This window comes from Symsagittifera roscoffensis, chromosome 7 (assembly GCF_963678635.1).
Source record: "Symsagittifera roscoffensis chromosome 7, txSymRosc1.1, whole genome shotgun sequence".
NCBI classification, from domain to species: domain Eukaryota; kingdom Metazoa; phylum Xenacoelomorpha; order Acoela; family Convolutidae; genus Symsagittifera; species Symsagittifera roscoffensis.
The window spans coordinates 32,967,580-32,992,192 of NC_087068.1; the positions used below are offsets into that span (position 1 = coordinate 32,967,580).

A 24,613-nucleotide genomic window follows, 5' to 3' on the forward strand; every position below is an offset into this window, starting at 1 on the left:
GGAAAACACTTTTTTTCAAAAAAATTCATAATATTAACAAGGTTGACTCTTGGGTGAGGAAGGTCTTCGATTATTCGTACATAGTTCAAATTGGCGCTATTCCCTAACGATTTCTTTTTCTTTACTAAATTAATTTTCCCTACTCTCTACGAGAAACGGACAATAATAGGGCGCGGTTTATTCCCTCTACAACGTTATCTATGGGCAATCAATATATCATTAGAATTTCAATTAACTGCGATACATCGACAACTTTTTGGGTTGCAGTGGAGTAGTTTCGCGCTCATCTTCTTCTAATCCAAGTATACGAATATTATTCCGTCTGTTGTAGTTCATTTTTTGCTTCCTTAAGGGTTTCTTTTTTTTTGAATTCGCTAGAGCTTCCTACATCATTGTATTGATTGAAGCTTTGGTTTCTTGTCTGAGAGTTTCGAGGGTAATTGGAATCATTTATTTTAGTGTACTTTGAACACTTTCCCTGACTTTTTTGAATTATTGTCCTTCTTGTAAGAGACTAAATACCGTGCATGCTTTTTTTAGTCATTCTTTGCTATGCGTATTTCAGGCGTCTGGTTGAGTAGTTTGATGGGAGGTGGCTGTTTATCCAAATGAGTATCCAACGAGTTGAGGACTGTCATATTTGATGTCATAGTTTGGTTTTCCTTTTTACTGTATCTGAAAGTATTTACTAAGCTTATCACAACAATTAGGCTAAGACGCATTGAAAAAAGACGCGTTGAAAAAAATATAAATTACCGATATATATAAAAAATTGAAAAAAGTTTTACAAAAATCAATCAATATGGACGGACTGCTCATGCTATAACTTTTTTCCTGCTAATTTTATCTCCGCTTCAGTGCAAAAATCATTCAGCGATTAGGAACTTTTTCTGATTCTGATTGGTTGAGAACCAGTGTCGAGAAAAATTGGTTGAACATAACCTGTGTCCGAGATAACCTGGTCGATAAAATTTTCCAAAAGAACATATAAAAATGAAGTGTCATATTTTTGAAACTTTTTTTTTCATATTATTTTCGATTTTTTGTCATTTATTTTCTGAAGACAAATATGGTCGATTATGCCTAATTAATTAACTTTCTACGCGTTTTTTTTTTGATCTCCAATCACACCACGCACTAAAAACGACACTATTTTGAAGAAAAAATACATTTTTCTAGTTTATTTATGAATATGGTTGGAACATTCTCTCATAGCCGGAACATTCTCTAATGGACGTTACTTGCACAGCAACCGACTATCCTTGTTTCTTTATTTTTATTATTTTGAGAAGAAACGATCACATGGTAGCAGGAGGTATTTGCAAAATGAAGGTTAGCCGGTTACTATGCAAGTAGCACAGAATACTACAATCATACACTTTAAAAAATGCAAAAAAAATTTAATGTTTTATTAACTTAGTTTCGTTTTTTCTGCGTTTAAAAAAATGACAAGAAAAACGAAAAAATATAAATAAGACAAACTTTTTAAAAAATTTCAGTTTTTCTTGCAGAAAGAAAAAAGCAAAACAACCAAATACAAAATTCTTCTTTATTTTTCAAATGGTTGGAACAAGGACACAATTAGATAGAGATTGTTAGTGGACTGAAAACGAGACAGCCCATTAAGAAGTCAGATAATGGAGTCAAAGCGTCTCGAGATTCGCCAGTCGAACAAACTGATAAATCATTACAGCGAGATCTTTGAAAATATCATGTACAAAAGTCAGAAGGATCAAAAGTTAGGTGGCGAAGCGAATGCTTTAATTGCCTGTGCATTGATGGTCAAGAAAATTCTAATAGAAACAAAAACGTCAAAAGTAGAAAGTGAATAAAATAAATTCAAAGAGAGCGATTTTGCGATAGAATAGAAAAATGAGGATTTTTGCCAAATACTTTTCATACCCTTGTATTAGGACAGGTCATTTTCGTTATTAAGTCAAGGTTTTTGCTATGCAAAATATTAAGGGCGGACATTCTAAGCTATGAACTATTTCTTCCAAGTTTTCGTAATTTTTACTCAGGGAACGAACATTTTATTAAGTATTGATTAAGTATTGGCATCATTGTGAGCACTTTTGTGATTATGTGTTGTCTGAACTTTGTTGCTGGGGAAAACACTTTTTTTTCAAAAAAATTCATAATATTAACAAGATTGACTCTTGGGTGAGGAAGGTCTTCGATTATTCGTACATAGTTCAAATTGGCGCTATTCCCTAACGATTTCTTTTTCTTTAGTAAATCAATTTTCCCTACTCTCTACGAGAAACGGACAATAATAGGGCGCGGTTTATTCCCTCTAAAACGTTATCTATGGGCAATCAATATATCATTAGAATTTCAATTAACTGCGATACATCGACAACTTTTTGGGTTGCAGTGGAGTAGTTTCGCGCTCATCTTCTTCTAATCCAAGTATACGAATATTATTCCGTCTGTTGTAGTTCATTTTTTGCTTCCTTAAGGGTTTCTTTTTTTTGAATTCGCTAGAGCTTCCTACATCATTGTATTGATTGAAGCTTTGGTTTCTTGTCTGAGAGTTTCGAGGGTAATTGGAATCATTTATTTTAGTGTACTTTGAACACTTTCCCTGACTTTTTTGAATTATTGTCCTTCTTGTCCTTTGAATTATTGTCCTTTGAATTATTGTCCTTCATTACAGCGAAAGGTCTCCGCATTAGACCATCATGGAAAGCAGACGTACAGAATTAACAAATCTGGAAATTCAACATGACTGCTTATGATCTTGAGGATGTAGCATAGGATTGAAGATGTAGCAGAGATAACCTGGTCGATAAAATTTTCCAAAATAACATATAAAAAGGTAGTGTCATATTTTTGAAATTTTTTTATTCATATTATTTTCGATTTTTTGTCATTTATTTTCTGAAGACAAATATGGTCGATTATGCCTAATTTATTAACTTTCTACGCGTTTTTATTTTGATCTCCAATCACACCACGCACTAAAAACGACACTATTTTGAAGAAAAAATACATTTTTCTAGTTTATTTATGAATATGGTATGAACATTCTCTAATGGACGTTACTTGCACAGCAACCGACTATCCTTGTTTCTTTATTTTTATTATTTTGAGAAGTACTTGCAAAATGAAGGTTAGCCGGTTACTATGCAAGTAGCACAGAATACTACGATCATACACTTTAAAAAATGCAAAAAAAATTTAATGTTTTTTTAATTAGTTTCGTTTTTTTCTGCGTATAAAAAAAATGACAAGAAAAATGAAAAAATATATATAAGAAAAACTTTTAAAAAATTTCAGTTTTTCTTGCAGAAAGAAAAAATCAAAACAACCAAATACAAAAATCTTCTCTATTTTTCAAATGGTTGGAACAAGGACACAATTAGATAGAGATTGTTAGTGGACTGAAAACGAGACAGCCCATTAAGAAGTCAGATAATGGAGTCAAAGCGTCTCGAGATTCGCCAGTCGAACAAACTGATAAATCATTACAGCGAGATCTTTGAAAATATCATGTACAAAAGTCAGAAGGATCAAAAGTTAGGTGGCGAAGCGAATGCTTTAATTGCCTGTGCATTGATGGTCAAGAAAATTCTAATAGAAACAAAAACGTCAAAAGTAGAAAGTGAATAAAATAAATTCAAAGAAAGCGATTTGGCGATAGAATAGAAAAATGAGGTTGCAGAAACTGCCACATAAATTAAAACTCAAAATGATGACCGATTGAAACAAGAGCTGGATACAACCGAAAAGAAGGATGTATCAAAGTACCACGGAGAACAAAGTTGAATTGACATCAACGGAGTTGAACAACTGAGAAGCAGCAGCGGAGCAACGATCGTGAATAAAGAAGAAGCAGAGTGAGCTAGACGGAAAGTAACCAAGCTGAAGATGAACACCGAGTGGTCCGAATCTCGAGACAATAAGCCAGAACTATAACGTAGCCTCGAAGACCGAAATCGGAAGGTGGCATTGTTGACAAATGCAGACCTTGTTAAACTCGAGATATGGCCAAAAATACACTGAGTGGGGCCACTGCAAGAATGTATTTGACGTGAAGAGGCGAAGAGAGAGAGAGAGAGAGAGAGAGAGAGAGAGAGAGAGAGAGAGACTAGGAGATGAACGTTTGTTGGTTCAAGCATATCGGAACGACAATGTGAAAGGCATTCCACCTACCCAACAGGCTATATTGCATTCTGAAATCCAGGGGTTGAATCGTGAAAAATGTCATTAGACCAATCCGGGCAAGAGTAGTATTTCAATACGAAAAGGTGTGGAGGAAAAGGATGAGCGCAGATTAGAAAGTTACACACCCTTATTGCGAATTGCGAAGTTTGCGTACTTATTAATTTGACATCTCGATGAGGAAAAACTGAGGTTGGAAATTATATTCTCTGGAAGCAGTTCATCCCTAACTCCGTCAAATTCGACCAGAAAGGTCTCCGCATTAGACCATCATGGAAAGCAGACGTACAGAATTAACAAATCTGGAAATTCAACATGACTGCTTATGATCTTGAAGATGTAGCATAGGATTTGGTACGAAATTACTAATCGAAAACAAAAAACTAATCGAACAGTTTTGTGAATTCTTCTTTATTTCAAATTTTTTTTTACATCAAACGAAGAAAAGGGGGGTTGAGGGCTCTTCACGTTAACGATCTGCCTTTCGGTGTATAACAATCGAGTTCCAGAGAAAGCTGAGAAAAGCACTACAACAGATCAAGACGAGTTCATTTAACTGAAAAAATTAAAAGACTCCATTAATTTCGAGCATTAAGCTGACAGTCCAAATGAATCCGATCAAAAAATGATTTAGTCGAGGAAATCGGAAATTTTGGAGGAACCGACGAAAAGAGGATGAGTTTGAAACGGAACAGACTACAAGGGCAAGAAGGATGTTTGGAAGTCTGCAGAGGGCGACTACTGCTGCGCGTCCCAATTTGGAGAAGCGGTTGAATGATGCCCTCTCGATAATGAACAGTCGACCACACATAGAGATCTACTGCAAATTTAAGTTCAATAATGAGAATTACGAAAAAGTTGATGAAGAAGTTTTTCGAGAAGATGAACGGGTCTTTTTAAATTGATTTTTATGCGGATACTTCTTTTCTTATATATAATTTATGCCAAGTTGATTTCTTTAGGTCGAACAACTAGTATCAGCGTTTCTTTCCGATCGAGTACTGAAATTGAAAGCATGATTTACGAGGCGGAAGCTTACGCTACGAGATGTGCCATGAAAAAAGCTACGTTTCGGAAAAATATAGCGAGATATTGGACTTAACCACATTGTCACAGAATATCGTGTGATAACTGATAGCTCAAGGGTTAATATGTCAGTGCGCATTGCAGAATAGAAAGTAACGACATCCAATGCGATCAGACAAGATGTGGCCAAAAAGAGAACCCTCAAAATAATGAGATTATACTTTTCGCCGAGATGTTCGCAGCCTGTATTGGTAGTTTAAAATCTTCTTCAAGCCATGCACGTTGCAGATCTGGACATTTTATTCAAAATGTTCGATTGGACATTCAAACTTATTATTATTATTTTTTGCTATAAATGATATAGATCGAGAGTATATAGATCGATAGCAGGTTCCAGATTACGAATATTAGAGGGATTGTCTACAATAGGATTGTCATACCTCAATGTATGAACGTGAGTATATCGAATCCGAACGGATTGATAAACGCAATCTTTGATGTGAGTTCGATAAAACAACTGTTCTTAATAATCATAAATTATCGTCTGAGCTATTGCTCATGTTACCACTTCGGCGTACAGCCGTACAAGGTCAACTGACCAAACATGTTAATGAAATTATAACATTAAGTCATCATAAAAGTATGCATCATTGATGCTAAGTTTATCGATCCGTACCGGATGACACTCCCCCTTCAACGGGAAAGGAAGTGAACAGTTTATAAACTTTGAGTTTAGAGTCCCTTGGGGACTGGTGGTTTTTCTTCTATTTCCTTTAGCTGTCCTTACTATTCTCTTTTTCCTTTGTTTCCTCGTTGTTATTGTTGTCGTCTTCAAGCTTTTCGTGTTCCTCGTGTGTTGTGTCGTCTGTTTTAGCCGCTATTTTTCCAATTTTCTTCACTTCGATAAAAAAAATTTCGTCGTTTTTGTCGGGACTCTCGATCGGTGCGGTAAGATCAATAATTTCTTCCATTTTCTTGGTCGTACTCTTAGGGCTAATCGTTTCAAGGAATTTCAAGCAGGCCTAATATTCGGGTGTTTTGTCAGAGAAACCCATTTCCTGAATTAAGGATTTCAGGCTTGGTTTTGACGGCGAAGTTAGTTGATCTGGTGGCGAATCGATGTTGAATCTTACTGGTTATTTATGGCTTTTTGCTTCGTCGATTTTGTTGAAAAAACCAAGCCTGAAATCCTTATCGATTGACGGTGACGGACTGATCGTCTTGTTGATATTGTAGTTGCTGAAGTTGATGTTGTTGCTGGTGGTGTCTTCTTTTGATTTAACCTTTTCGGTTAAGACGCGGATGTTCCTGATGTCGTCGATGAATTCTCACTCCCGTTTCGCTTGCTATGGCTGTGTCCTTTGGTGGGGCTTTTTTCGTGACTTTTTTGCGTTGGATTTTTCTATCGTTTTGCTCAATCCTCGAGGTTTGTTACAAGGGCGTCCGGCCGTTCTTCGTCCAGTTGGTTTGGTCCGTCGTTTGGTTGGACTATTTTGTCCACTGTTTTGTTCTTGGTTGTCTGCTTCCTGTTCCCATCTTGTCAGTTTCCTTGTTAGCCCTGTTTCAATATCCTCTTTGAACATTTTGTGTTGGGGCGCCGTTGGGACTTCGATGTCTAAAAAACATAGAAAAGGTCCTGATCTCCTTGCGGATTTGTACGCAACATAGTCACTTAACCCTGAACGTCGGCACGGTCCGTAGATCAAAGGATTAGAAACAAATGCAATTCCACTATTTCGTAATAATCCAGGTTGTTTTTCGAATGACTGCACCCATGCTGTATGTGGTATGTACGTTAAAAAATTTCCGTCCATAGTTTTGTTTTTTGTTCGAATATTTTAGGGTCCTTCAGCTTACTAGCCACTCGGTTTATTTTTCTCGCCACTTGATCTAATCGTTTTTCTAATGTTTTTGCCAATAGGTGCCTGTATCCTTTTATACCTAGCAATCAGTTTATTCTTATTTATTTCAATGACTCTTTTTAGATAGTGCACCTGGTGTTAGTTGTGTTGTTGGTTTGCTCGTTCCTGGTGCTTTTAATGTCATCTGTGAGCGTCGGTTAAGTGAGACCTCGTCCTCCGACCATTGTTGCAAATCGTGCATAATTTCTGGTGGTAGAGGCGGCTTTGTAAGGTTTTTTTGATCTAAACATGCGAGTTTGGCATTTACCGAATTAAGGTTAATTGATTGTTAATGAGCTAGTTGTTGCGACGTTGGATAAAGGGGTATTTGGCTTTCTACACATGTGTGCTTCGAATGGTGAGATGTTTGTTACGCCGTGTGGTGTTATTCGTAAAGCCTACGTTTTAATGTTTTTATCATCCTTTCTACTAACCCTATGGCTCTATTTATCTACCGGAGCGAATATATTTTTTTATGTTGTTTGTACTAACAAAAGTTGAAATTTTATGGCTTGAAATGCTTGAGATTGGTCTCATCTAAGTCGTCGAGGTACTACATTATTCGAAATATACCGTTGCATAAATTTTATGGTGACATCTGCCGTGGTATTTGTGACAAATTTTGCTGTGGGGAACTTTGACCCTTTATCTATTGCAACTAAGATGTACGCGTCCTTATTTAGCTCATCAAGGAGGGGCCCGGCAAAATCTAATTGTACCTCCTCATTAGGTTCTACGACAGGTTCCATTTGGAATGAGTGTTTCTTTCCTATTTTTGTTTTGAGAATTTTACCTTGTTATGTACAATGTTTACAGCTTTGCGTCATTTGGACGATTGATCAGTGTATGTGCAGGAACCATACGTGTTGGCACAGGTCCAGCATAGCGGCCGATCCTGGATGTGTCAAGTGTAGACTGTCCAGCACTGTCTGACGCAGCTGTGTAGGAAAGACGATATGTTCGCCAATGAGCAGGCACTCCTCGCGGACTGTAATCGGTTATGTAGTTTGTGCCAATACTGACCTTATGAGGAGTTACTCGATTCCCAATCCCGTTTTATAACAAGTTGATGAGTGGTCTTAAATTTCCGTCTTTCTTGGTAGCGGCGGCAAGGAATTTTACGCCAAGCACCTTTTGTAGTTTTTGACGAAACAGCGGTGTGTTCGCTTCTGACTCCGTCATTGTTTTCTGATTGATTGTGGCCACCAACCTTTCCGTAATCATGTGATGGCTTACCTCGAGTTGCGTGTTGGTCATTGTGGGGGGCTCCTCATTGGTTCGTATTCCTCCTGACTGACAATGTTGGGGTTGACTCGGCTTACACAGTGTTTTTAGTTTCTGGTTGTGGGTTATCTGTTTGTGTGCCTGTCATTGCCTTGTTGTCTTCGGTTTGTATGGCTTGTGCGACTTTACTTTGAGTGTTTTTGGCGTTTGTGTTTTCGTCGCTTCTTCACTGAATACGATTTTTCGAAAACTCTTCAACGATGGCTTCGATGAAAGAAGTTCGCGCGCGTCCTTGATGGATTCCTTTAATGATGAATTGCTTATGTCTGTTCTATTTTGTTTTCTGGCGGTTGGTGGTCGCTTATGCCACAGTGGGTCGGATAAGCTCTCCTCTCTGTCAGAAGATCCCTGCCACTTGGATGTTTTTTCGTCCTTTCTGCCTCGAGGTTCCAAAGTCTTTCTTTCTGTTTTTTTTTCGCATTGCGTTTATGTTATTGTCAAGATTTTTTTGATTTTGTGATCGCTGCAATGTTTTTCTGAGAGAAAGTTGATTGAATTTCAGATCAAGTTGAGCAGGACTGAATTTGTCTCAGCGTTTGTGGTTGACCAATTCCGGAATTTCCGGAATGTTGTTCTTTCAATTGAATATTTGAAGTGTTAATTGTCAGCCGTTTATTTTCCGCGCGCTTTTTGATCAGCTGACACGGTGCTAGGTTTTGATTGGCTAAATTGTTCAGAATGACATTGTTAATCACTTCGAGGTTGTTTATGAATGCATTAATTGATGCTACAACAAATTCCCCATCGTACTCGCTTGAAGGTATTGCCGATCCGACTGGATTTCTTGACATATAGTCTCATTTTGTTACCCGCCATATCTTTGATATCAAAATGGAATGAAATTAGTCGGTCAATCCAGCGTGTTAACCTGCTTTGACTAGTTTTTGATCTTTTTCTTTAAAGCGTTGATCTAAGCTTGATGATCAGTGATGACGGTAAAATGTTTTCCACAAAGATAGTATTTGAAATGTTCAAACTACCCCAAGAAATTCTAACTCAATAACTGAATACTTTTCCTCAGGAGAAATCAAGAAACGTGATGCACCCCGCCTTCATTTGAATGTTGTTCTCCTAAACCTGATTTGGAGGCATCGCATACTATGCGTGTTTGCAAATATTGATCAAAATAATTGTTCTGTGTTATTTGAGAAACTAATTTAATTATATATGTAAATGATGTATTGTGTTTCGGGTTTCAGTTAGTTGGTTTATTTTTCTCTGTGTTTTTTTAGCAAAGGCCTCAATGCGGCTGCTGTCTGTGCTAAATTAGTAATGTATCTGGTAAGAGGTTATATGGAGCCCATAAACATTTTAAGTTGTTTAAATGTTTTTGGTCGTGATAGTTTTTTCAATCGCTTCTGTTTGCTAATTAATGGTTTGGTACCCTCGCTGTTTATGCTGAACCCTAACCACTCAAATTGTTTCCAGAAAAACTTAAATTTGTCCAGTGATTTTGCGAGGTTTTCCGCATCTACTTTTCCAATATAGTTTGAAGTTTTTGTTTAAGTATATCGAGTGATCCTTCCGTTAATAAGAGTATGTCGTCCAGATATGCGTACGTATTTGAGCAATTGGTGAGTGTCAAATCAGTAGCCTTCTGAAATTCAGCTGGAATAACCGTGAGGCCGTAAAATCCGGTTTGAATTTGGTAGGTCCCGGTGGTATTGCTACCAATTAAACGGAAATAACATTGCTCTTGAGTTGGTTTATCCAAGGGGATTTGTGAGTAGGCATAACGCAAATCTAATGTTGAGAATAAAATTTAAAACTTAATGATTGTTGTTCGATTCCACCATTTGTGCTATGTTGGCTAATAGCGGATCAATATTAGGCATTCGATTTTTGTTCTTGTGAATAAATTTGTTTATTTTTTTTGAATCTAAAGCCAATTTCACCGTCTGGTCCTTTTTCAGGGAAATTACGATCGGACTAATGAATTGTCGGTCCGAGCTTTTATCCAAATTTATTATGTGTTTTTGGTCGAAAAGCTTGTTTAGTTCTTTTTTGACTCGTTCTTGCAGGTGCACTGTGATACGGCGTCCCTTTTTTTGGATCGGAAAAATGTCTTTGCTAAATTGCGTTCGCATCACGTGGTTTTTTTCCAATGCGTACACATAAGTGTGGGAAATTGCCTTTAACCCATTTTTTGATATTATGGTTTGATTCCTCTGGTTCGTGTATGTTCAGCACTTTTCGTCATTTTTGTTTTTCTTGCACTAGTTTAACTCCAATCTGTGGTAATATTATTCTACCTATGTTGTTCGCTTTCTGATCGTCAACAATGATGAATGGGGCGGCTTGTTTTTTCCAGCCTCCAGATTTGATTGTTATGATCAATCTTCCTTTTGGATTGAGTTTTTTGCCATTGTAACTTGCCAAATTTCATGCGGCGTCATCCGGTGGGATACGTTTGAACAATGCTGATTTGTCATTTTCATGCCGCCGCCGAGCTGTTTTTTTGTTTAGAAACGACATTATACTCCCGGATTCTGCGATAGTTCTTCTGTTCTCGTCTTTAATTTAACTTTGTGTCCGATAGGATCATCTTCTGATACATTGGCCGTGTTTTTAATTTCGAAAACTTCCCAAGATGCCTTTACCGAAAAATTATCAATTTGGTATTCATCCCAACCGTTATTTGATGTAAATTCTGCGAATGCTACTGGATCTTTGTCCGTTTCTTGACTCTGCGTCTCAAGTTCCTCCTTTTCTTCCTTATAATTGCGGTCCCCCATATAAGTGAAGTTTCCTGGATAGCACACTTCCGCAAAGTGCCCCCGTTTTGCACATTTTGAACAAATTTTGACCTTTGCGGAACACGATTGTAAGTGGTTCTTTCCGAATTGATTACCACATTTGTAAAAAATGTTTCTGGGTATTGAAGTTCATTTTTCGTTGTTGTTGTTGTTGACCCTTTGTATTTCGTTGTCCACGTGTATATGGTCGACCGCGAAAATCGCCCCGACTTCTCTGTGAGCCCTGATTATTTGCATAATTACTGCGTGCACGTTTGTTGATATGATGCATTGGCTCTTGATCTATTGTGGTTTGATTTCCAAAAGGCTACGTGCTCATTGTGCGACTATGTTCGATACCTTTTTCCCGTCGTATTGCAAATTCATATGCATCATGTGGGTTTCGCGTTTGGGCTAGTAACTCCTCGGTGAATTTCTCGTTGTGCATATGTGCAGTGATCATGTCTCTTACCCATTCGTCTTTGCGGTCTCCACAGTCTGCCCTTGAGGCCAGTTCAACTAGATCCGCGTGGAATTGTTCAAAACTTTCAGTTTTCTTTTGCTTTCTACAAATAAAATTATATCTTTCAAACGCCACAACTCTGGTTGTGACAAAAATATCTTCTTAAGTCGTTAATAAATTTTTTGTAGTCACCGTATGTAGGTTAAGGCTTGGTCGCTTTTGTTGAACTTGTCGTTGCCCCTCGGCGCCGTGCCAGAAAAAAAGTAGCTTCGTACTTTTGCGTCGGCCTCATCCCACCGGAAAGAATTGCATAAAACTCCTTTTTCTCTGACCTTAACCAAATGGTTCTCCCAGTCGACTGTCTTTTCTTGATTTCTAACTTCCTGGTTTTTCTTTTGTGCTTATGTTTCCCCCGTTATCTCAACTTCATAAATGCGTTCTGTAGACTCAACTAGTGGTGGTGGTTCATTTCATTGTAGATTTCTTACTTCGATTCCTTCCTTCGCGAATACTGCCATTTCGAATATTGCTGCCCATTTCGACCACTCGAGAGGTGGATCAGTCAGAGGTGTCTCCCAGAATGGGCTGATGTTTAGCGGGTTTTTCGAAAATCCTGCTGACTGCGCCATGTCATATCTCAATGTATGAACGTGAGTATATCGAACCCGAACGGATTGATAAACGGAATCTTTGATGTGATTTTGATAAAACAATTGTTCTTAAGAATCATAAAATATCGTCTGAGCTATTGCTCATGTTACCACTTCGGCGTACAGTCGTACAAGGTCAATTGACCAAACATGTTAATGAATTTATAACAATATGTCAAACATAAATGTATGCATCAATGATGCTAAGTTTATCTATCCGTACCGGATGACAAGGATCATCCATCGTACCCACAGTGTTAATAGGAGCAACTGTGTCCAGAAAATTGGTATCTCTAATATTTTTTTTAGTGTGTACCTGCCATGAGGGGTCTCTTCTCATCTGGTAGTGCTGTGGGAGGGGTTTGGGCTGTGCCAGCTGCTGCACTCTCTGGGAGGCAGTGGCCTTCAGAGCACCCGGCTCCACCGAACCCCACTCTGGCTATACAAAACAATACAGTGCTGGTTCAGTAAACACGTACAAGACTGCTGGTATGAAGGCAAAGCCTAAGTTGCTCTCACAACCCTTAAGCATCGATGAAAAAGTTTTTTTTTCAAAACAGCTTTTTCTTTCTTTTTATTTAGCCTTTAGTTACAGCAAAGTTTCAAAAATTTGTACCTCGTAGTCCTGCTGGAGCTTTTTGCGAGGTTTGGCCAACTCTTCCACTCTTTGGGAGGGCTTCATGCCAGCAGTGGACTTCTCCCGTTGACCGGCTGCCGGCATTTGCTGCTGCTGCTGCAGCTGCTGCTGTGGCTGTTGCTGGAAGGAGGCTGGCACTACGTGGGGTGCTGGGTAGTCCTTTGGCTTGCTCAGTGCTTCTAGTCGTTCCGAGGGCTTCGTGCTCTTCGCAGCTCCACTCACCTCCCACTCGGGATCTCTGTCGCACAAATTCAACTCATCTCTTTCTCTCAATTTCTCTTAAGCACTTTGGTGATGTTTTTCCCCAATTATATACAAAACTCTTTGATAAAAAAAAACAATTAGTATCTTTCTCTGTGCAGGCATGACTCAATCAAGATTGCTTCCCAGAACCTAAAGACTACCAAAACAAAGAATAAAAGTTGAGTGAAAACTGGATTTGAAATTGAGCTAAACATAAGTATGCAACAGTGCTTCTGAAATAGTATCGGATTTTTGAATTCAAAAAGACCCATAAGTTTTACACGATGAAGTCAATGCCTGGTGGTAGTTTGACTGTCCAGAAGTTTTCGGTAGCCTTCTGTTGTGTGAGAACTCGTCTCCAACACATTTACTGTTTCTTTTCATTTTCCCGTTTGACTTGTTAGAGAAGTTGTGGTTCTTACCTGATGTCTTTGTCCTTCCTCTCTTTGGGCTTGGCTAGTTCTGCTATCCTCTCAGAAGCCCCCTCCCCAGTTGTTTTATCCGGATCTTTGTCTGGCCAATAGACTGACGGTCTAAACACGGCCGCCACAAATTACACACTCAATAAATATGCGGCGGCTGTTGAAGCGTATGTTAAAAGCTGACGCTGAACAATGTGGAACCTGATCTAAACTATATTTTATGATTGGATAAATTAAATGTTTTACCAATGTAAAGTATTTAATATTAACCAATCATGATCCATCTAACTAACAACCCACTTATTTGTAAGTGCTGAAGTTACTTGTAATTTCAGCACCAGAGAGATTTGAATTTAACTTAGAAATTAGTTGGACTCTCCCGAGCACTTCAGCAGCCGCAATAAACCAGTATACCCTAGATCTATTGAGCCTAGCAGAGACTAGTTAAACAACCTGAGACTAGATAGTATAAGAGTAAGATTAGGATCGGTATTAGACTAAGAAGTTGCACGAATCTATCCGGCCGAAAATAAGATAGCGTGACGAGCAGACGGTGTACCCTATCCGAAATTACTCTATGAGTTATACCCACCAGTCCTAACTCATCTGGTGCGACCATAAGTCTCGAACAAGACCTTACTAGATTAGAATTAACCAAAATAGATTAGAAATTAGACAAAAACATTTACAAAATGTTATACGACAATAATTTAATCGAAATGTCTCTCCGACTCAATAGATCAGAGCCAATATTCCGAACCATAACAGAACTACCCGGAATTGGAAGAAGACCTCGAACCAAAGACGATATACGACAAAGTAGAAACTTGCCGTATAGTTATATGATAGTTCGGCAAAAGCCAGAACAAACTTTTATATTTCGAATACTACTTGCAATGAATTTAGATTTCCATTTGCAAACATAAAACCTTGAAGTTACTCTTCAAAATCATTTCAGGCGCTAAACAAAATTAATATTATACAATAACGATTGATAAAAAGATCTAAGATCGTTTTCCTAAAACTCTGCAGTATTATACAAAACATGTTTGAAAAATATTTATTGGAAAATAAAAATAAAAATTAGTAGCATGACAATAAATGGTTAGTAATCATAAATCATCCTGTTGTTCCAGCTCCATCATCTAAAACATAACAGCAATCATAAACCCACTAACATCATCAAAACACTAAATCTTTCCTTTACACACATTTAAAATTTTATTAAAACTTAAATTCACTTAATTTTAAAACCAGATCATCAAGGCTTATCCTTGGATCTTAAATCATTTTCTACTTAATTAAAATCTCAAATTTGATCATCAAGGCTTATCCTTGGATCAAACAGAACAACTTTGTTCTCCCCCACCCACTTAATTAGTGTCTAACGACCTCAAACGTCGATTCACTACCCAACCCTTTCTAAAGACCCAAGACTAATAGAAATTTTTAAACAAAACTAATCATTCAAATTAGGATAAATAGTGAAGAACTTCGGTTATTCATCCTTCACTTGACCCCCCCTCTTACCAGACCCAGGATAAATCTTAGACTTAGTAAGTTTAAAATAGTATCTAACGAACTACTCGCGTTCTAATTATACCTGAACCTTGTGGATCGATTTACTATTCTCCAACCCTTGAACACAATCACTACCCCTAAGTAAGATTAAGTAAGTTAACACCTTAGCTTATACTAGTCACGAGAAAGTAAAAATCATTCTTCGGAATCGATATACTTTTCTCTCCAACCCTGAACAAATAGACCCAGGTTAAGCTAACCAAAAAATCGTAAGAACTAACAGTTTAGGAAAATAGAAATCATTTAACAACCTTTTGCATCCGTCATCCTAAACCTTATGTCATTTAAAAACCTAGGAAATAAACAAACAATCATTTTACACAATTGTGAAATAGATAACAAAAAATACGACCTTGTAATCACACCTCATACACAAACAGTTGGATACATTCGCACAAAACGACAAACACTAAAGAGGAAAATAATAACTAAACAAAGACAAATAACACGAAAAAGATTTTCAAAAAATCGAAACGCATTTTCAGAATCAGAAACCAACAGTTTAGACGAACTTTACAAACTAAAAGAATCAATAGATAAAAATTACCCACTTCACGATCAATTATATTTTTCTGACTCAGAAACAACTTCAAATTCATCACAAAGAGGAAAAAGAAGAATAAAAAAACAGTACAAACACAAACCAGTACATCTATACAATTGGAATCAACCAATTCGACACATTAATAATTACATATTAACAGTCATCGAACGGAAAAATGAGTTCAACACACACCCCAGGTGACGAAACTCCAGATGATGATGAAATCTTTCCTTTTATAGTAGATGCAGATACTGATAGAGGACAACACATATTTTGTCAAAATTTACTCGTAAATTTATTTGAACCCGGAATCAGTCCATGTAAAACAGAGTTCCCCGATGTAAAAATCAAAAGACAAATCATAGATCACTATCTAAAAGATATATGCAACATAACACAACAGTATGGAATCTACTCCATAGAATTCACCTCCCCAAACCATAATAATAGAAAATATACAATTCAAACAGACGATCTTGATTTAGAATTTTCAAAAGTTTTTTCAGAATATATAAAAAGCATTCAATACCATAACTCACAAAGAGCAAATTCCATTTTCACCAATGAAGTTTTCGCAATAATATATAGTTATATTTCGATATTAGAAAACGAAATCCCAATAACAAATGTCTCACCGACAGAAACATCTAAACATTTAAGAGTACGACATGAAATCACACTACTCTCTAGTTATTTAAACATCATTAAAGAAAATTTCACGAAAGACGACGTTTCACAACATACCAAACACGATTTACAAAAAATTTTGGCATGGTTCATAATAGATTATTTCACACACAATATTGATTTAATTGCACAAGCAAGAAAAAATTTTAGACCCCAAAATTCGAACGATGATACCGCTATCACAGAACAATCAGATTATGTTTGGGACCCCGAATGGTCTCATCCCGCATTTATAAGCTTTCCACAATCAATCTCAAGTCAAGCAATAGGTACAATATCTTACATAAGAGATTATGTAAGAGTAATACCATTAACAATTGATGCAACACCATTAAACTATAATACATTTTTACCCGATACACAAAATAATAGTTTAAACTCTACAGTCATACACAACGAAAACCTCAATGGAACTAGGAATCTTACTCAACAAGATATCCAGACACCATCACACTTCATAAATGAAGAAATTGTACACACAACAACTACACAACAAAGTATTTCACCAATACGCCCGAATTTAACAACACCAAGAAATACAAATCCTTCACAAACACAGGTAACCTTACAATCAACCGTTAAACCTTCGGTTGCTCCTAAATATTCACATATGGATTACCAAACATACAGACCCATGATAATACCATCAAAAACACGCAAAACATTCACTAGAAACAACTTTGCAGACCATAATTATAATTATACACATCCATCAAAAACAAATTATCAACCACAAAGGAATTTTAATCAATATACAAAACCTCGAAACTGGGATAACCCAACGGCCCAATATAATTCCAAAAATTTTCAACCAAATCCTCCACAGGATCGCAGTGAAAATTACCCATTTTTTCAACAGAATAAAAATAAAAAACAAACATCTTATCAAATGGATTATTTATCCTCAGATGATGATTTCTTACAACAAGATATATTTGCACCAAATACTCAAGAATACCGTAGACAAGGAATACAGAGAACACGTACAAATCATAGAAATTTTTCTCCACAACCAATAGATGCACAAAATCAACAACCAATTCAACAACAAAATCTAATTAATACACAATCTTTCCAACCAATTCAACAAAAAAATCCAATGACTACACACTCGTATCAAGCATCACAAATGCAAAATGAAATACCACTCCCATATTATCTCCAACAACATGAAATAACAAGAAACCAACTTTCAAATTTTTCTCAAATGCCAAATGCAGCAGAATCATTACAAATGACAATGAATCCATACCTTATGGGTGGATCATCAATAACATCAAACAAACCTTTAATGGTTTTCACAGGAACAGACCCTGAATACTCTGTAGAAGATTATTTAAATGCAGTAACAGCAAACCTGATTTTAAACATTGGACCTGAACCAATTAATACGCCACTACATCAAAATTGGATACATCGACGCACAGCGTTAATACAAACAACCTTAGATGGCGCAGCCCAAAAATGGTTTTCAGTACTACCTCTAGAAATAAAATCAAACTGGAAAAGGTTTACACAGGAATTTTCAAAAATGTTTGACTCCGAAAGAAACAAACAACAACAAAGAGTTTTATGTAATGAAATTCGCAGATTACCAAACGAAACCATCAAGCAAATAGCAGTACGAATCGAAACACTAGTTCGAAAAGCATACTCACTAAATACACATGACTATAAAAACACAAAGATGACAGAAATCTTAATGATGACCTTAACACCACAATTAAGGAAAATAGCAATAAAAAAGAGAGCATCCCATCCTTCTTCAATTCGAGAACCCGATTTAGATTTTCGAAAACTAGTAGACAAATTAGAACAAGCAGAAATCACGATGAAACTAGAAGAAACGGAAAATCTGAAATTACAATACGTTAACAGAATTGAAACGACTCCCACTAATATTAATAATATACAAGAATCAGAAACAGACCTCGTTGAAAAAATCACTGAAATACTCAATATTTACGAAAAGAACCCAAACTTTAAAGGCAAACCATCTTTCAAAAAATGGTGTAATTATTGCCGACGATACGGACATAGTATTTCCGAATGTAGACAAAAACAGCAAGATAGTCAAAATAAACCTCAAAAATACAAAGAACCAAATAAATCATTCTATCAATACATGAAAAAAGATCAAAATCTACCAAACAAAAATGTATACAGCAACAACAGTTCAGGAAAGCCACTTCCGAACAATACAAGTTATACAAGAAATCAATCCCCATATAACTCAAGTTATAGAGGAAGATCACCAGAACGAAGAAATACACAAAATTCATCACAAAATTACTACAATAGACCAAATAGTAGAAATAACTACTCCAGATCAAATTCAAATACACAACGATTTGTTTCTAGATCTAATTCCCAATCAAGAAATAACTACTATCCAAACAACCAATCACGAAATTCATCATACAATAGGAATAGAAACTACTCCTATAATCGAAATAGAAGTTATTCAAACAACCGAAATCAGAATTACCCGAACAATCGATCAAGGAATAACTCATATAATAGATCGAACTATAACAGACCAAACAGCAATTATCAAAACAGATCGCGAAATAATTCACAAAATCGACACCCAAGTTATAATAATCGTTATAGAAATTATTCCCAATCACCACACCGGAATAATAATAACTATAATAATTCTAATAATCGCCACAGAAGCAGTACACCTAAACATCAAAGACAAATCAATCAAGTACAAGCTAATCCAGAAACAACATCAGACCCCCCAGGTATTGATGACACAGTTACTGATACGTTACAACTCAATCAAATAAATTGTACATCATCAGATTCAGAAAGTGATACAGAAAACACTCTTTCTATCAATATGATAAAAGTCGAAAATGACTATGAATCTGTCATATATGAACAACCTTTTCCATCACACATATATGAAAATCAATCAGAATTTCTTCAAAATTATTACACTACACCCATAAATTCCACACCAACAACGCAAGAAATAAATGCAAAAAATACTACAGAACAACCCAATCAAAATGTCAAAACAAAATGCTTGAATACAAACCACATCTACCAAAATATACAAAAAGAACAACCCAAAGAAAAAATTTGGACAATACCATTTCTCTTAGAAAGCCCAAGAAATAAAGAATTTCAACCACCAGACCTTGAAATAGATTTTTTAATTGATTCAGGAGCAGAATCAAACATAATAAACATTCCCACATGGAATGAAATAAAAACTTTACACCCAAAGCTAACACCTCTTGAAACCTCCAGTAAACTAGCAACAGCACAAGGATCAACATTGATAAACTACGGAAAAATCCAATTATTTCTCCTCCCCACCAGAACAATGGAACAAAGTAAAATTCTAAATAAGCCATTTAAACAAATATTCCATATCACTGATATTAAATATAATATCATTGGAATACCATTTATTTCAAAGTATATACCAACAATTAACATCCTAAATAGTAAAATATTAATCAAAGATAAATATACAAAAACAAAAGAAACATCCTTAACATTTTTTCAAAGATTAAATAAACAACCACCATTCTTTTCAAAATTCTATCCGATATTTAACCAACAAAGAAAACACCTGAAACCACTATCAGGAAACATCTATAATTTTTCAATCAAACAAGTTCACCAATATGATAAAGAACAAAACAAACAAAAATTTTATATGTCAGAATTTGAATTCAAACCTATTCACAAATTTTTCAAAATCACAATCTCATCCATAAAATATTTGAAAAATTCGAATTCAGATATCATTTCCTTACATGTCTATAATAACACACCTTACCAAGTAACATTACCTTTAGGACTTTTAGGATATTGTGAAACCAACGCTACAATATCACCAATACACGAAAAAGCCTATCGCGTAAATAATATACTCCAATTACTAGATATTTGCCAATCTACAATTCTTAATGAAGAATTATCTATAAATAATATAATAAGTAACGAAAACAGAAATACAGATTATTTCACAAAAACTCCATATTTCAAACCTACATTCGACATAAGTAACTACACAGAGGACCAACAGAAATTTTTAACAATGTTTAATTTCCAACATTCACAAATAACACAAGACGAATTCGAAAAGTTAGCCAAACAGCTAATTAAATATTCATCAGTCTATGCAACATCAAAATTCGATGTTGGCAAAATCAGTTCATCACTACATCTCCCATTAAAACCAGACGCAGTTTTCAAAAAACAGAGAGCAAGTAAAGTACCAATTCACTTACATGATAAAGTAAACAGATTACTCGATATTTTAGAACAGTACAATATTATATCACCAGTTAATAAAGAAGAACAACCAAAAGGGAACACATTTATCAACCCCGTTATCATTCTAGCTAAAGGAGAATCATTAAAAATCGTTCTCGATGCTAGATACCTCAATTCACTTATAGATGAATCAAAATGTAATTGGCCCATTGAACCAATACAAGTTATTTTAACAAAAATAAACGGCAAATACTTTACAACCGCCGACATGAATAGTGCATACAATCAAATGCCACTAGATGAACAATCACGACGTTTAACACAATTTGTTATCGGAAACCAACAATATGAATTTAACCGTTTATTCTATGGAATATCCATAGGACCAGCAGCATTTTCAGCTTTTATGAGCAAAATTTTTAGACCACTAATACTCAAGAAAAACGCAATCACCTATCTAGACGATGTTTTTATGCAATCACAAACAAAAGACGAGATGTTCAATGTTTTAGAAAAATATCACCAAATACTTCAGAACGAAAATCTGAAGGCCGCCCCCGATAAATCACACTTCTTTTTGACAAAAGTTAAATTCTTAGGACATAACATAGAAAGAAAAACAATCACTCCATTGAAATCACGCATTGACGCTATTCAAAAACTTCAACCACCAACAAATAAAAAGAAAATCCAAGAATTTCTTGGAATGTTAAACTTTTTAAGTAAATATGTTTATAAAATGCAATTATATCTACGACCATTTTATAACATCCTTAGACAACAAAATAATTTTGAATGGAACACAGAACATCAAACACGATTTGAAGAAATAAAGAAACTTTTAACTGAACAAATTTCAAACACAATTCCAGATTCAAATCAACCATTTTATGCAATGTGCGATGCTTCGAACTTTGGCATCGGTGCAGCACTATTACAATCACATAATGGTACAAATAAAATGAACCTCATATCAGCAAATTCTCGATTATTCACTCAAGCAGAGCTACGACTCTCAACTCTAATGAGAGAATGTACAGCCATAATATATACACTGACAGAATATGAATTTCTGATACTTGGATCAAAACATCCAACAGTTCTATTCACAGACCATAAACCAATCATCTTTCTCTTTACACAAAAATCTAACCCAAACCACCGAGTTTACAGATTTCAACTAATTCTAATGAAATTTCCAAACTTACATATAGTTTGGACTGCAGGAAAAAATCTTGCATTACCAGACATTATTGATGAGTCACCAATTACTACAACATTGTCAAAATAATCATTATGAAGTTGATCTACTTGGAACATCAACTTTCAAACCAATCCCATATTCTCAATGGATAAAAAATAACACCCAACAAAAACGAACAAAACAACACCCGCCTAAGAAAGACCATTTTCCACTAATTGAAAAAGAAGATTTAACTGATAAAATAAATTTATCAGGACCACAAACAAATGATTCAAAATACACAATAAATCAAGTTTTTGACCTTCACGACCCACTTGATACAATACCCTTATCTAAATTAGAAATCGAAAACATTTTTCTCCCCCCAACAGAAACAATTACAATTTCAACACTGAAACAATATCAAAACCTTGACCCAGTAATTCGACAACTGAAATCATGGCACAAATATAAAACTAAACCTATCAAAGCAGATTCAACCAATCTAGGAAACAAAACACTCCTCCGATACTTTCGCAAATTTAACAACACAACAATTAACGAAAATACAGACCTTTTAGAGTATAACCTGAATGAATCTACAGTTCCATGTCTTCCTTTAAGTATGATTCTCATCGCTTTTAATATTTCACATACACAAAATATTAAAGGACACTCTGGATCAGAAAAAACATATTCAAATTTTATACAAAATTTTTACTTCCCAAATGCACCAATTTGGATAAAAATACTATGCAATGATTGTATAGTATGTCAGCTAAATAAACCTTACCCAAATCAAAAACAAATAGCACAAAAACAAGATTTTAAAGGACAAAGTTTGTACTTTAATCACCGTATCTCATTTGATACTAAAGGCCCAATTTCACCCTCATCAGAAGGAAACTCCTACATTATGGTAATTGTTGACGCATTCACACACTATGTAGCACTTAACCCAGTACCACATTGTAATGCTTATTACGCATATACAACACTTTATGAACACTGGATAGCAAAATTTGGACTACCAGAAATTTTAGTCACAGACAATGGTACAGAATTCATAAATAATGAAATAATAACACTATGTCATTTATACAACATTAAACACAAACCACGTACATCTCATGCACCTTGGACAAACGGCTTAGTCGAAGGTATGAACCGTTCACTACAAGAATATCTTAGATGTATCATCAACGGAAATGATACAAAATATACCGAATGGTCAGCAGATGTAAAATTATTTCCCTTAGCATATAATTCACAAATCACGACAACTTTAGGAATGTCACCATATGAAATGGTTTTTAACCAAAAGCCACGCAAACCAATAATGTTTACAGCAAATTCCCATAAAAACGCACAAGGTTATTGTAAACCAAATAAAGACTCAATTTGTTATAACCTACCTTTACATACACACGATGAAGATCATTTTCATCACCCACAAATTCTTAAATTAGCCTCCGGTACACACACCGAATGGATTTTAAATAGAGATAAGAAACACAATGAAATTTACCAAAAAATAACGAAAAAGTTATTACAAAGACAAAACATAAATGAACAAATCAATTCACGTTTTACACCAGCTTCCGATTTAAAAATTGGAACATTTGTTTTAATACCTAATTTTAATACTCAAAAAGGAATTTCTAAAAAATTACAACCCCTCCGAAAAGGACCCTACCAAATAATTGCAAGACCCACTGATGTCACATATAAAATTACCGACTCAAACAAAAAAGAAATCATTCAACATCGAAACAACCTATTACCTTATTACCCAAAAGAATACGCACTCCGCGAATTAACTCAATTATATTCTTTCACAGGATTAAAAATCATTCAAAATGAACCACATCTGAAAAACACAGAACAAAATGATAACCCCACCGAAAATCAAAACACAAAACCAACCGCCACCAAAAACAATACACAAAACCATAAAGAATCTCCAAAACCAAGAAAAAATAGAAAAATGACAGAACAAATAATACCCCAAGAACAAATAGACAAATCAGAACATAGAAAAACAACAAGACTCCGAAATCAACCACGTAAAAACTACAAAATGTTCATCCCCCAATCTAAAATATTAAAGAAAGTAGAATTTAAAAAGTAATTTTAAGATTTTATACTTCACAATCTTGAAACCTCCGTAACATTTTTCATTTCAATTTTTCAAAATAACATGCTCACAAGTACGCAATAATTCTAGTTCAAAATTGACCAATAGGATTCATCCAATCCGCCACTTTCTCTAACTCAAACTAAGATCAATTAGACGAATAATCTAGAACTCCAGGCACATCTCTAACTATAACTTTACAACCTCCAGGTCAAAAATAATCAAACCACTCCAACTTGACAGCTAAAATAAATATCACCATAATACCGTACCCCTCCCTTATCTAATAACCCAAAGATCAACAATATTTCCCCAACTCAGACCACGAATACCCCCAAAACAAATTTGATAACTTAGCCTAAAGTAACAAAATGAAGATTTTAATTAGCCTAAAGTATAAAAATCTCACCATACCCCGGATCATTTGACAAACAAAAATAAAGAAAAAGACGACCTCCCAGTCACCATGAAAATTGCCCCCAACAATTTTTTACAAAACTCAACCCACTTGTCAAAAAACTAATAAATAATTCGACCACACTAGAAAATCGCCTCAAACAGCAAAAAATATTCGACCAAGAGATCATTTCTTAAATGCTCTTCTCTCAAACAGTTGCTCAAATACTTATAAATTTTAAACATTTTTTCTCAATACTTGAAGCCTTTATAATATTTCTTTTTGATATACTTGAATATTTTCTAATAATCCTA

The 24,613-nt window shown here is 35.4% G+C and overlaps 1 protein-coding gene across 1 annotated transcript in view; it reads right to left on the bottom strand.

Annotated features, from left to right (window-relative positions):
* LOC134852002 (cilia- and flagella-associated protein 251-like) overlaps positions 1–24,613 on the bottom strand; it is an 88,571-nt gene that overhangs the window by 23,972 nt on the left and 39,986 nt on the right. The window contains exons 4-6 of the mRNA XM_063868278.1: positions 13,529–13,639; positions 12,843–13,101; positions 12,543–12,665 (exon numbers count right to left, since the gene is read on the bottom strand). Coding sequence (XP_063724348.1) covers positions 12,543–12,665; positions 12,843–13,101; positions 13,529–13,639 — 493 coding nt within the window. The remainder of the gene's footprint in view (positions 1–12,542; positions 12,666–12,842; positions 13,102–13,528; positions 13,640–24,613) is intronic.